At 38.6% G+C, this 15514-nt stretch overlaps 1 protein-coding gene across 4 annotated transcripts in view; it reads right to left on the bottom strand.

Annotated features, from left to right (window-relative positions):
• The window catches only part of LOC106139633 (chloride channel protein 2), a 183087-nt gene that overhangs the window by 141627 nt on the left and 25946 nt on the right, over positions 1-15514 (bottom strand). For all 4 annotated transcript variants that reach the window (XR_009657399.1, XR_009657400.1, XM_060951680.1 and 1 more), the window contains exons 2-7: positions 6903-7065; positions 5518-5640; positions 3272-3400; positions 2626-2759; positions 1977-2133; positions 599-687 (exon numbers count right to left, since the gene is read on the bottom strand). Coding sequence is in view for 2 of the 4 variants with exons in the window: in XM_060951680.1 (XP_060807663.1) it covers positions 599-687; positions 1977-2133; positions 2626-2759; positions 3272-3400; positions 5518-5640; positions 6903-7065 (795 nt within the window). In the remaining 2 variants the exon portion in view is untranslated. The remainder of the gene's footprint in view (positions 1-598; positions 688-1976; positions 2134-2625; positions 2760-3271; positions 3401-5517; positions 5641-6902; positions 7066-15514) is intronic.

The following is a 15514-nucleotide window of genomic DNA, read 5'->3' as shown; positions in this document are numbered from 1 at the left end:
CATGTATGTAAAATTTCATAACTGTTATGACTTTTAAAGAGACGTCATAAAAGTTTCAATGCCATCATTAAACCCTACAGCTGAATGTGCCTTTCGGTATTTGCGGGCTTTTTGGCTCTGTCTGTTTTGAAAGTGATATTAGTTTGTTTATGTTGTAACAAAAACAAAACAGTTATTGGATTTAGAAGAATATGTACAATGGCGGATTTATCCTAATCGGGATTTCTTCCAGTCAACCAAAATGTATGTATGTATGTAAGTGTTAAACAGCTGATGCATGCATTTATTTATTCACATTACTGGAACTTGTGAAAAGAAAATAATGTTCCGTGAAGTAAAACTGCAATAATTCTAAATAATCACTACCCTTATATATTTGTACTCATTGACGTTTATCTATACAAGTATTTATTATAAAACATCTATCTATCTATCATCTATATAAAGTATCTCGTCACAACAAGTCTCGAACTAACTTCGAGGCTAACTCGATCTGTGCAACTTGTCCCTTATATATATATATTTATTTATTTATTTAACGAGATTGCGAGACTCTGTACAGTTCAAAAAACAGAAAATAGTGAAGGTATACACTCACAATGGCACTGCAGCAAGCGGCGAAAAAGCCACGCCAGTAATTCCTCACCGCGAAGTAAGTTGTCGTTACTTCTATTGAGAATAGGACACCTGCGAGTAGATATAATAGTTACGTTAAAAGTACCTACATAATATAAAACTGTATGTTTCTATCAAATTTTATGATAGTTAAGGCCGTATGGTTCCCAGCACCAATAGAAAAAAGAAAAGGACTATTCCATCTCTTTCCCATGTATGTCGTAAAAGGCGACTATGGGATTGGTTTATAAAATTGAGATTCTTCTTTTAGGCGATAGGCTAGCAACCTTTGAATTTCAATTCTATCATTAAGCCAAACAGCTGAACGTGGCCTTTCAGTCTTTTCAGGACTGTTGGCTCTGTCTACACCGCAATGGATATAGACGTGACCATATGTATGTATGTATAATGATAGTTAACACAGTATTTATCCAATGTTAAGATGCCTTATACATTTGCGGCGACATCACTAATGTCAGTATATTACCGCTTCTTCTGCAGTGACGCCTTGGAAGCGGCAGTAAACTTGGTTTTAAGTGATTTATTTCACGTCAACCAATGTTTTGAAACCGAAAGATTTGTCAAGCGATATAAAGTGTCATATAATAATGAATAAAAATTTTGAATTTGAATGTCACACAACTGGATGTGTAACCATGATCGATCCAATACGGGTTAGTTTTACCGGTTAGAGGTCAAATCACGCTTCGTGTAAAAACCTGATTCACCCAATTCAGGATCTATGGTCGAAGGCATACCCCGGGCTCCTCTTCAGAGTGGTGAGGATGCAATTGGGACTAAATCCAGGAGAAACGCACTCTCTGGTGGTGAGCCTTAAGCGCCTTCTTCTCATGATCCTGGAGTGACGTTAGTAATGAGACTTAACCGTCCTCAGATTTAAATACATACATACATACATATGGCCACGTCTATATCCCTTGCGGGGTAGACAGAGTCAACAGTCTTGAAAAGACTGAATGGCCACGTTCAGCTATTTGGCATAATGATAGAATTGAGATTCCAATAGTGACAGGTTGCTAGCCCATCGCCTAAAAAAGAATCCCAAGTTTGTAAGCCTATCCCTTAGTCGCGTTTTACGACATCCATAGGAAAGAGATGGAGTGGTCCTATTCTTTGTTGTATTGATGCCGGGAACGACACGGCACATCGTCCTTTGATGTATGACCTACTTGCTACCTTCTAGTGCTGCAGAAATGACAAAGTCAGACCGGGCAACCATGATCAAAGAGAGGCCGAATGGTCAGTTCACCCTCAACTGACAAGCTAGTATGACAAGATTGACCATTATGGGATAAGCGAAAGTATATAGTCTCTGTCTGACCCTCCAGGAGTATATTTACCTCCCACGGGAGCCGCAAAACAGGACGCCACGCCAACAGCACAAGCGGCTGCCAACATCTCAGTGGTCCTGGACTCGTTGGCGTAAATGCCCTGGAAACTCGTCACCAGCTTGGACAATAGGGAGGCCACCATGGATGCTATGTGGACTGATGGACCCTGGAATATAAAGGAAAATAATTACATAAATATTTGGTGTGGAAAGTAACTTTTCTGTAAACAAATCTTAGTTCTATCACTAAGCCGAACAGCTAAACGTGGCCTATTGGTCTTTGAGAGACTGTTGGCCCTGTCTACCCCGCAAGGGATATAGATGTGATTATATGAATAAATGAGATTAAAGTACCGTGTGATCCCGGCACCAATACAAAAAGGAATAGGACCACTCCATCTCTTTCCCATGGATGTCGTAAAAGGCAATTGGGGGATGGGCTTGCAAACTTGGGATTCTTTTCTAGGCGATGGGCTAGCAACCTGTCACTATTTGAATCTGAATTATATCATTGGGCCAAATAGCTAAACGTGGTTATTCAGTTTTTTCAAGACTGTTAGCTCTGTCCACCCCGCAAGAGATATAGACGTGACAATATGTATGTATGTAATTAGATTTAAAATCCTTAAATTGTTGAAGTTTATTTAGGTAATAATTACCTCTTTTCCCAAAGGCAGTCCTGAACCTAACGTAGCAGTGAGACCAACTAGTTTGGATATCAACGCTCGAAACGTTAGGTATTCCTTCAGGTGCACTCCTCTCAGGATCGTCTTCATCTCGGGTATACCGGACCCTGGAAAAAAAGTATACATCAAGAAAATAAATAAAAAATCATAATTAATTTCGCAAATAAGGAATAGGGCCGAAGTCCTCAACATGGCTCTTTAAGTACTGAATCAGGTTTAATAATAGCAGTTAGGTGGAAAAAATTGCTTGCACAATACTACAGATTAAAAAAAATCTTGCCTGCTTCTTGTATTTGTTTTCAAAACCAAAATTGTCTTTAAGGAGTTCCACAGGGTTTCATTCTAGGTCTCCTACTTTTTACTTTTCAAAAATTGTTTTACGTTTTAAACCCTAAAACAGAGATGTCAAATTAAAGTTTCGCTTAGCTTACGTTGTAAAAAAGGCCTTAAAAAAATACCGATATTCATAATTGGGAGTGCCACAAGGTAGTATTCTAGGTCCGCTATATCTTTTTTGTTGTTTGCAACATTTTATATAAGGGACAAATTTTACAGTTCATTACGATTTCATTTAAACACATTCTGAGACTTGATTATACGTATGTATGTATGTACATACCGATACTTTGTGCGGCGACGATGTGCACAAATCCAGCCGCAAACAGTATGAGGCAGACTGGTAGCGACACCCACGCTACGTACTGACTGAAGGTGGTCGTCGCCAGGTCTTTGTACATCCACATGCGAGCTGAAAGAAGAATATTAAATGGTTCGTGATGATTCCGATCTCATCCATTTAGAGTTAGCAGATTTGCGTCCTTTAGGGACACTGGCTAAGAAGTTAGAACGTCCACTATCATGACACCACGTCATTTTAAAAAAAGTAAGTTTTGTTCTATTTTCAAAGAGTGTGGCGCTCTATGGTTCATGTACATTTGTTTGTAATGTAATTAAAGAGAAGACACATTCAAATTTCGAACGCGTATTCTTGGTCTTCGCGCAGAGAAGCAAGCGCGCTCAAATATTTTTCTGCTTTTTTATGTCTTAACTTTGCCAAATAAAGTTAATTTTGAACGGCACGTTGATGTTTCATCTGGCCTGCCCATTCGTCGTTAACACAACAGTTGAAATTGTAATGAAGGCAACGATAACCAAAGAGAAAGTAAAAAAAATATCAAGGATTGCAGCAAGTTGAAAACGGTAGAGTGTACCCTCGAAATCGCGTAGTTCATTAATTAATTCTTACTCCTCACTATTCTCCCGGCGTTTGTGCTAAAATCGTTCAAATCTAGATTATTTATTACAAGTCACAGGTTCAAAAATGTTCGACAAATAACTCGTATGAGATAAACTAGAGTCTGACTATGAAATCGATCCAGTTAGACAGCCCGGAGTGACTGTCATGTCTGTTTGACTTCAAGCGAAACCGTCGAAACTTAGTTTAATTCAAGTTTACGACACAGATTTTCAGTCAAACTCAATACCTAGATCATCACATTCTATTCTAAGTTTAATTAATATTGTGAAGTTGACGTTGTTGAAGAAAATGCTGACGCCTTGGAAGCGGCAGTAAACTTAGTTTTTAAGTAATTTATTTGACGTCAACCAATGTTGTTAAGCCATACGTTTTGACAATTATTAAGCGATATATAGTATATATCTATTATAATGAATAAAAATTTTGAATTTGAATTTTGAATCACAGACAAATTGGAATGTCGTGAGACTACATATAACAGTTACAGTACACACAACGTAAGTAAATGATAAAAAAAACAGCAACACAGTACCTCTTACCGACCTCGGTCTGCTTGTAACAAAAAACGCAAGACAGTTAATTACATGAACTAAATTTGAACCGCCTTAGTAATGTGTGCCGTGTAGTTCCCGGCACTATTACAAAAAAGAATAGGACCACTCCATCTCTTTCCCATGGATGTCGTAAAAGGCGACTAAGGGATAGGCTTATAAACTTAGGATTCCTCTTTTAGGCGATGGGCTAGCAACCTGTCACTATTTGAATCTCGGTTCTATCATTAAGCCAAATAGCTGAACGTGGCCATTCAGTCTTTTCAAGACTGTTGGCTCTGTCTACCCCGCAAGGGATATAGACGTGATCATATGTATGTATGTATGTATTAGTAATGTGATCTTCACGCCAGTTCTCATTCTAAGTTAAAATATTTCAATTTATTTGCCAACATGTACCTACTAATTTTTAAATTTGATTTGTATGACGTCTTCAGCGAATCATGGATTTTTAAGTCAACTGAATGCAATAAAAAATATAGTACATTTTCTACCGCTTCAAACCGTTCTCTCTCATCTTTGAATGTTCACATTTGCACGCTCAACTTTTGCGTTTCAGAGTCTGGGGTCCGCTTTCCGATATTTAGTTTTCTACCTCCATTGACAATCAGCCATCTTTGGCAATTTTTTTTTTATTTATTTAGCACCCCAAACAGATTACACACAATAAAAAAAAATGTACACAGAAGTGATCAGTCGTAAAACAGGCGTTCCTAAGTGCAAGAATATTTTTCAAAACTTTTGCTAATTTTTGCAAATTACAAAATTTGAGCATACGGATCGAATCGGAGACGTTCTTATTATTATTGTGAATGTTTGAGTATTGACTGTTGAAAGATCAAGTCGAGAGTACCCAAAACGGACTTGATATGACCCCTAAACAGTCTAACTCAATAAAAAGATACGTTCACACATATTCATCAATTGTTTGTTTAATTTACTATGATTTACTTCATAGCAAATAAAAATATGAAAAGATAGAAGAGAAGTGTGTTCGTGTACGTTCCTTAATTTACATATACCTTTTTTTTTCAATTTCACTAAATTGCAACTTACCATTATTACAAACAGCTATCCCCCTGTCCATGGCGAAGTTGAGGCACGCCATGATGATGCCCAGCAGGGCCAGGAAGATCCAGTCCTCGCCCAGCCTCGCGAACGTGTGCCTCCACACATACCCTGGAGGCAACTTTATATCATTCATTCATTCATATAGTCACGTCTATATCCTTTGCGGGGTAGACGGAGTCAACAGTCTTGAAGAGATTGAAAGGTCACGTTCAGCTGTTTGGCTTTATGATGGAAACTTTATATCGTTGTTTATTTAGGTCTCAAACTCTTTTAGCTGTAAAAATATATAAGGACAACCAGCAGACTTGAAAATACTGAAAGGCCACATACAGCTGCATTGAATTGAGATTCAAACAGTGATAGGTTCAAGCCCATCGCCTACAAGAGGAATCGCATGTTTATTAGCTTTCCCTTAGTCGCTTTTAACGACATTCTTACACGTTTACAAACACAGAAACATTTAAAAACCAACAGTCAAGAACGCAATCAAAAATGCTATATAATGAAACAGATATATATATATATCAATTGAACTCTTCTAAAGCTGTAACGATCCCTCATCTTATCGAGTTAGCGGCGGCACTCCTGCGCAGAATAAATTGACGTCCGTCACGTCCTTCGGCCATCTTGAATTAAAATTCGACTTTATTGGGGTCGCTTCAACTACCGGGGATTGTCTTGACTCATTTATGATATGATGAATGTGAGACATGTAGATAAACTGATACTTCCGTATATTTATGATAAGCTGTTGCATGCGACTTCGTTCGCCGAAAAGTAGAACTTTATGACAGAAATCTGAATACAAAAAGCTGACCTGACCTGTATACCAGATTTTATGTCAGACCAAGCCTCTAAGAAAACCGTAACTTTTACGGTGAGGGAAAACATCGTGAGGAAACCTGCACATTCAGGCAATTGGATATCTAACCACGGATCCAATACGGGTTAGGTTTACCTGCAAAATTGCGGAGGTCAGATGGGAGTCGCTTCTTGTACAAACCTGACTCACCCAATCCAGGATCCATGGTCAATGGCATACTCCGGGCTCCTCTCCAGAGAGAATGCGACCGGGGCTAACAAGCCAGGAGGTAGAGGAGTATTGTATGGATTCAAGAAACTCAATATCTAATATATTTAAACGAGCAATTCTTGTATATAATCAGGATCTCAGAAACGGCTCCAACGATTTTCATGAAAGTTACAGATTAGGGGCTTTTCGGCTCAAGGAATCGATTTATCAAGGTCCTAGGTTCGAGAAAAGCTTTTCTTTTCGGTTCCCAAGATATATAAACATTTCAAAAACCGTGTTTTAAGAAACTATAATAGCGCCATCTCTGGTTGACCGAAAACCGTTGAATTTAAATTACCTAAAACTTTGAAGAACTTCCCCCTAGGTCTATGTTTGCCTGTAGCCTCTAGCTCCTTCTGTCGGAGTTTGTCGTCTTTCCGCCGCCGCTTGCGCAGCCTGCGCAGCCTCCGGGCCTCCTCTCTGGCTGCTTCGCTGAGGTCGCGTTGGTAGCGACCATACATCTGTGGTAGACCAGAAGACAAAATGAGTTTATAAAATAAATAAATAAATATATACGGGACAAATTACACAGATTGAGTTAGCCTCGAAGTAAGTTCGAGACTTGTGTTACGAGATTCTAACTCAACGATACTATATTTCGTAATAAATACTTATATAGATAAACATCCAAGACCCAGGACGATCAGACAAAGTTCGTTTCTCATCATGCCCTGGCCGGGATTCGAACCCTGGACCTCCGGTGTCACAGACAAGCGCACTACCGCTGCGCCACAGAGGCCGTAATAGAAAGTTTCTTAGATTCTGTCGACTTGTTCATTGCTTAATTTAGGGTTTAGCAAGTTAAATTCAGCCATTGAATTGTAAAAATGTTCTCGACACAGATTTCGCCGACTTGGTACGATTTTATGTGCCGATGTGACACAACATTTGAAAGAAAATATTTATACATACATATATATAATCACATCTATATTCCTTGCGGAGTAGACCCAGCCAACAGTCTTGAAAAGACTAAGAGGCCACGTTCAGCTGTTTGGCTTAATGATAGAATTGGGATTCAAATAATGACAGGTTGGTAGCTCATCGAATCGGACCACTCCATCTCGTTCCCATTGATGTCGTAAAAGGCGACTAAGGGATAAGCTTATAAACTTGGAATTCTTCTTGTGGGCACTGGGCGATAGCAACCTGTCGCTATTTGAATCTCAAATCCATCTTTAAGTTCTACTTTTTATCATCAAGTCATCCAGCTGAACGTGGTTCTTCACTCTTTTCAAGGTTCTACCCAGCAAGGCAAATAGATCATTATACGTAGGCACGTATAAAAGGCTTAAAAGACAATTAAAAATTTAACACATTGACCAAGGCACTTTTTGGCTTAGATTATTGAATAGTTTAGAAACATTATGATAAAAGGAGTTGAGAAAGCCAAAAGACTGAAAGACCATGTTTAGCTGGACGATTTGATGATAAAAAGTAAATCTGGTAGAGTTTGGTAAAAACAAAAATAACGGCCGGAAATGACATAACGAACTGATCCTACGGTTACTCAGTTTGCAAAATTACCAGCAATTTTGTGTGTAATGTAACATAATCCAACTAATTGTATCAAACGCGAGTCATATGATCACTGACCAGGTTTAAAGTGTTACAGCTGTATCTCAAATTGGATTCTCGACAATTTGCGTCCAAGTTAGCGATCATTATGTCTATATAGTCTTTTTGTTTACAAACTTAAATAACCACACGGCATAACGGTTAAAATATAGGTATTCCTGATTTACCAAGATTATATCCTACACTATCTTAGGAAATATTTAAATTTACTTTACTATCATTAGGTCATCTACGGATTAAGTGAGCTTACATAAATATCATAAGGAAAATTAAATATTTTACGATCACATGACTGAGAATAGGGTTATACAAGGGCCTTAACCCGTTAAAAGTCACATGATCATGTTCCGTGTGGTTCCCGGCACCAATACAAAAAAAGAATAGAACCTCTTCATTTCTTTCCCATGGATGTCGTAAAAGGCGACTAAGGGATAGGCTCACAAACTTGGGATTCTTTCTTAGGCGATAGGCTAGCAACCTGTCACTATTCGAATCTCAATTCTTTCATTAAGCCAAATAGCTGAACGTGGCCATTCAGTCTTTTCCAGACTGTTGGCTCTGTCTACCCCGCAAGGGATGTAGACGTGACCGTATGTATGTATGTATGTATCACACCCACTGTGGAGAACGTAGGTAGATTCACAAATGTGCATTGAGTAATTCCGATCTGATCACCCAAAAGGATCCACTCTTCACTCAGCGGAAGCGATGTTTCGGCTCGACCGCCACCAAAGGGAAGATCTTCCGCCAGGCTAGGTGTTATGCCTGGGGAACCGCGCGACACACGATGGTGTGTCGGTGGTTGTATATAGTATTCTCCAATCCGTGAAATCTTACTTGCGCGATTTAGGTTTTTCGCTGTTTTTGACTGATTGAATTATTTTATTTTTTATTTTTGTGACTTGTGGCGTAAAGATATCATCATCCACCACCACATTATTATTATTATTAATTTTGTCCGATCTGATCCACTCTGAAATATTCTTCATTCCGTTCTGAACCCCCGTTCTGTAGGGAACAGACTGGAATAAGTCTTTGAATTCACACTCCCGTCTGACCTTATAACGGCCAACCTGACCCATATTGGATCATGGTTGCATATCCAATTGTCGGAATGTGCAGGTTCCTTCGCGATGTGTTTTCTTTTACCGTAATAATAAACCAAAAATCTAACACAATTTCTAGAGAATTTACGGTCGTATTGAGATAAGGACTTAAAAGAATACTGTGACATTGACTCTTTTATTTGGAATCGGGATTATGAGGTGTGCGCACGCGCAAACATGCCGTATTTGAAAAGCCTTTCAGTATTTGCAGTGTTCAAATATAGATCATGGTTAATGTAGATTGTTTTGTCATGTAGAACATTATGAAACAATATTATTGTTTCATTAACCTGGCTATTATGATTATTCTGTCTGCAGTATTTATGCTTTTTTATTAGCGAACGTACTCTAATAAAGTAAACCTATTTGAATCTCAATTCCATCATTAATCCATACAGATGTACCTACGTGGCCTTGCACTCATTTCGAGACTTATGGCTCTGTTTACCCCGTTGAGATAAAGAAGTGATTACTGGTATGTACGAGTTGCAATGTGCGATTAGTGTTGGTGAGCTTTCTTCTTCATCACCATAGGAAGGCTACACAGTTTAATTATCAACATGTCTATATCAGCCTCCTGGTGATTCAAAGTGGGATTTCAAACATTTAAAAGGTTCCACTTCTGCCACCAACTTTCTTTCAGTCACTAGACTCACTAGTATTCTAACTACCTTATCCAACTTTATATGTGAGCACAGTATGTTACATTTATACAATTAGTCCCGTCATTCGCCATCTAAAGACTGCTAGCCTGCACAGTTTCCACTTATGATTAGTGTTGCCATAAATCCTTACATTAGTTAGGATTTCTTATTGCGTACGTCGATCATAACTTGTCCAATCCAGCAACATGGTCAGAAGGAGCTCCCTTCTCGTGGATAGGTGAGGTTATCACCGCCATGAGGAAGATGGGGTACATATAAGGTGAGAGGTAGGCAGAGATTACGTGTTCTATCTACAAACTACTTTCGTTCACTGTTATTTACCTTGTCCCACACAAACCCTCGGATTGCGAACGAAAAAAAACCGCTCCATTTTGTCAGAATAATCCGCAACAATCTAGGAGTATTTTACCCAAAACTTCGATGAAACTGGCTAATCTATTTGGCTAATTAATTCTGCGACCAGGCAACACTACTCATCAATGAGCACCAGTGCGAACTGGCATAACATTACAGAAACTAATTGAGCCAGTAATTAGTGCAGGCAGATGCGCGGGCGGCGCTATATTTGGACATGCAATGCATTCGGATGTACTGATTCTATTGACTAGATTCTGTTCAGAAATATTGTTCCCGTTATAACGGGAAAATTTTCAGAAAAAAGTATTATATATAAAAGATAGGACCACTCCATCTCTTTCCCATGGACGTTGGAAAAGGTGACTAAGGAATAGGCTTAAACTTGGGATTCTTCTTAAATAGGCGACGGGCTATCAACATTTCACTATTTGAATCATTCATGATATCATTAACCTAAACCCTAAGAGCTGAACATGGCCTGTCAGTAATTTAAGACTGCTGGCTCTTTCTACCCCGCAAGGGATATAGATGGATGGATGTAATGTAGTCTCTAACTACCTCTGCGAGAAAGATGCGTAATTTTATGTACGTACCTAACGAGATACATGTCCGGGTATTGAATTACTCATGTTTTACATAAAGGTTTTTGTACTTGACCTGTTTTATTCGAGCCTGTATATTATCGCAGAGCATAAAAAAAGAAAGTTAATAAGATAAATCAGTAATGTCCACATAGTCATTTACGATGTGGACATATCTTATAATAAGCACCATTACCATGAATCTTTCTTTAATTTTGTTTCTATTTATATATTATACGTATATACATATATGTCTTTATCTCTTGCGGAGTAGACAGAGCCAACGGTCTTAAAAAAACTGGGAGGCTTAATCCAGCTGTTTGGTTTAATGATATAATTGAGATTCAAATAGTAGCATCTAGCCCATAGACTTAAGAAGAATCACGTTCGGTGTCTATTAGCCTTATCCCTTAGTCGCCTTTTACGACATACATATTTCACAATAATTATATTCTTTTTTTAAAATAGATAGAAGTTATAAAAAAAATTACAACAGTCGCTACAGTTTTGAGAATATAAATAATGTTAAAGCACACGTGGTTATGAAGTGTACTTATTTAGTCACGCGACAAAATGTCAACAATAATAACAATGAAATTTCACAGTCGTTTTGTAGTATACTGTATAGTATACTATATAGTATACTGGTGTAATTAACAAGTTATCTGATGTGTTTTTAACAAACACTGAAATCATGCCATGTGATACCCAAGTTGTTCGGGTCTAATCTCTCAAAAAACATCCGGTTTTTTAATAATTATTATTGCTTTTGTCCTATCTGATCCACTCTGAAATATCCTATCTGATCCACTCTGAAATATCCCATTTGATCCACTCTGAAATATCCTATTTGATCCACTCTGAAATATCCTATCGGATCCACTCTGAAATATCCTATTTGATCCACTCTGAAATTTCTTATCTGATCCACTCTGAAATATCCTATTTGATCCACTCTGAAATATCCTATTTGATCCACTCTGAAATAACCTATCGGATCCACTCTGAAATATCCTATCTGATCCACTCTGAAATATTTTCTATTCCGTTGTGTTCCTATTCTCACTGAACGAGGGATTAGAATGGAATAGAAAATAATTAAAATAAAACGGATCCACTTATATCAGATATTGGGGATCAGAATAATACCGGAATAACTGTGATTCCTGGAACTTTAGAAAAGAATAGGAAAACTTCTTTTCCATAAATGTGACAACATAAATAGCATTCAACTAACTATGGAAGTCTTTTCAGCCATCCAGTCTTTTCGAGACTGTTAATCTGGCTACCTCGCAACTGATGAAGACGTGATATATGTTGTGTGTAGTTATCAAATAATAGTGCGCTGTGGTTCCCGGCACCTAAAAATTTGACCACTTTTATCTTTACGGTACCATCGCGACGATAACGAAAAAGGTGATTAAGGGAATTCCCATTTCCCCTTCCTCTGTGCGGAGGATCCCGGGGTCTGCCTTTGGTAACGATCCTGGAGTGGGTTAGTCAAACTTGGAATTCTTCTTATAGGCTAGCAACCTGTCACTATTTGAATCTCAATTCTATCATTAAGCCTAATCGCTACAGGTGGCCTGTCAGTCTTTCAAGACTGCTAGCTTTGTCTACCCCGCAAGGGATATAGACGTGACCATATGTATTATAGATAGATAAACATCAGACCAATCAGAGAAAGTTCGTCATGCCCTGACCGGGATTCGAACCCGGGACCTCCGGTGTCACAGACAAGCGTATTACCGCTGCGCCACAAGAGGCCGTCAATAAAATGGTTCTACTCTAAAGTGAAGAGAACCACACGATACATTCTTACCGAGACGAGGAACACTTAATCGCCCAGACTGCCTGCGTAGATAGCATCGTCAGACATGAGTCTGAAGATCATATCTCAATGATTTGAGGCCAGGCGGGCACGCAAACCTTGCCCTTGGCAGTCCTGCGCGAGACGAAAAGGATGTGCGCATGCGACGGTACCATAATCTTTCCGAAAACGTAACTTCAATGGTTTATGTTGTATGACACATTTTAATTGTTTCATCATTAAGTAAATTTGCCGTGTGGTTCCCGGCACCAATAAGAAAACAATAGGAACACTTCATCTCGTTCCCATGGATGTTGTAAAAGGCGAATGGATAGGCTTACAAACTTGGGATTCTTTTTTAGGCGATGGGCTAGCAACCTGTCTTCGAATTCGAATCACAATCTATCAGTAAGCCAAAAAGCTGAACGTGGCCATTCAGTCTTTTCAAGTCTGTTGGCTCTGTCTACCCCTCAAGGGATATAGACGTGACCATAGATATGTATGTATGTATTAAGTAAATGGTTAAGCATTTTGTATACGTTTGTCTGTCTGTTTCGCTTGCCCAGCTAAACTTTAAAAAACCGATTCGAATGGGCGTGACTTTATGTATGTATGTATATGTCCAATAAGAGCCGTGTCAGCAGCAGTCAGAAGCAGTCCGCCCGTGGCCAGAATCCAGACTTTGTTAACAAAAAACCCAACCCAGCTTGAATACAGATTCAGATACCTGAATGTCTAATATTTATACCTTGTACCTAATATGTATATGTATATGTAAATTACATATACATATACATATAATCACGTCTATATCCCTTGCGGGTTAGACAGAGCCAACAGTCTTGAAAAGACTGATAGGCCACGTTCAGTTATTTGGCTAAATGATAGAATTGAGATTCAAATAGTGACAGGTTGCTAGCCCATCGCCTAAAATAAATAATCTCAAGTTTGCAAGCCTATCCCATAGTCGCCTTTTACGACATCCATGGGAAAGAGATGGAGTGGTCCTATTCTTTTTTGTATTGGTGCCGGGAACCACACGGCAAATTATGTTGCATTAAGTAGACACAGTGCAGGGCCTCCCTAGTGTGTTTGTTCTATCTTTTTGTTTTAGACTTTTAAGTACATAATTTTAATTTTTTTAAAAAGGTGTCCATGGAAGACCAGCATTGTGGTTACCACCGCAACATTATGCTGAGAGGAAGCCTTTTTGATATTCACAAAAACGCACAAATTGTAAAATCCTGTTACTTATGTAGTATAGTTAAGTTTGTGATATCAAATAAAAATATTTTTCTTTCTTTCTTTCTAATAAATGTCGTGAGTAAACCTGCACATTTACAGTTACCTAAACAAGTGATGTTAATAATTGAATTAACTAATCTTTGGAAAACCCTTATACCCCAGTCAGGTGACCGCTTAACCTCCCGATACGAGGATTAGCATTAGCTCATCAATCACAAACGTCAAATATTTCCGTCCCGATACATGTGTATAGAGCGATCAATGTCATCAAAATTAGTTTAGCGTGATCTCAGATCTTTTTATAGACAATGCGAGTGTTTGCGATTATTTCACCAACGATACCTACATACATACATATAATCACGGCCATATCCCTTGCGGGGTAGACAGAGCCAACAGTCTTGAAAACACTGATAGGCCACGCTCAGCTATCTGGCTTAATGATAGAATTGAGATTCTAATAATGATAGATTGCTAGCCCATCGCCTAAAAGAAGAATCCCAAGTTTGTAAGCCTATCCCTTAGTCGCCTTTTACGACATCCATAGGAAAGAGACGGAGTGCTCCTATTCTTTTTTCTTTTGCTGCTGGGAACCACACGGCACAACCAACATTTGCCAACGATTGGGGCATAATTATAAAACAGGTGTAGAGTTTGTAATCTTTGACCAATGAGAAACCTTATTTTTTATTTACCAGCAACCAGCCAGCCCCATTTATATAAACCTCCCTCAGGCAACCCAAATTTCAAAATTTCAAACAGGAACAAAATCCGTCCACAAGTTACCGAGATTAGCGCATACGTAGGTACAAAGAAAAATTCCCTATTTTCTCTGTACGTATATATGTACGTATCACTACATATTCTCTTCGTTATAAGTAGTGATGGTGATAATTCATATGTTTTTTGTCATACAATCATACATACAACATATAGATTCATCGTGCTTACAATCTCTGCGTACTTCTTTCGTTTCATTCACATTCAACAATACTTGCAATTCGTCGGTTACGGATACTCTTGACCTGACCTGGTCTGACTATGTCTAGGCTTTTCCTTTTTCATATAAAGTTTACATTTATCATTGACATATTCTTACATTAAATCCCGCCCAAAGAGGGGTAGACAGAGACTAAATCTTTAATCATGGTTAGCACATTAGAATTAGGAATTAGAATAACTTCAGAGTAAGAGATCTGATATGTCTAAATTACCCTTGCATGAAGAGAGTTATGAATGTGGATGAAGCGAAGGAAGTATGCAGAGATCGTGGCAAGTGGAAAGAGGTAGTCTCTGCCTACCCCTCCGGGAAAGAGGCGTGATTTTATGTATGTATGTATGTAAGAGATCTGATATGTCTAAATTACCCACATTACTCCTGGATGTATTCAATATCAGGTCCGTATCATGACACCTTGGCACATTACACAATTGGCTCATGGACCATTATCCCGTGGGAAGCAGGATTTGTCTGATTAGGTAAACTCCTCAATTTGCCGTCAATTTGCTTTGTCCAAGAATGAGCGAGATTGTGCCGTGTGGTTCCCGGCACCAGTACAAAAAAGAAT

This window comes from Amyelois transitella, chromosome 25 (genome assembly GCF_032362555.1).
Source record: "Amyelois transitella isolate CPQ chromosome 25, ilAmyTran1.1, whole genome shotgun sequence".
Lineage (NCBI taxonomy): Eukaryota > Metazoa > Arthropoda > Insecta > Lepidoptera > Pyralidae > Amyelois > Amyelois transitella.
Note: the sequence above shows the minus strand (reverse complement) of the source record. Positions and strands in the feature narration are given on the sequence as shown.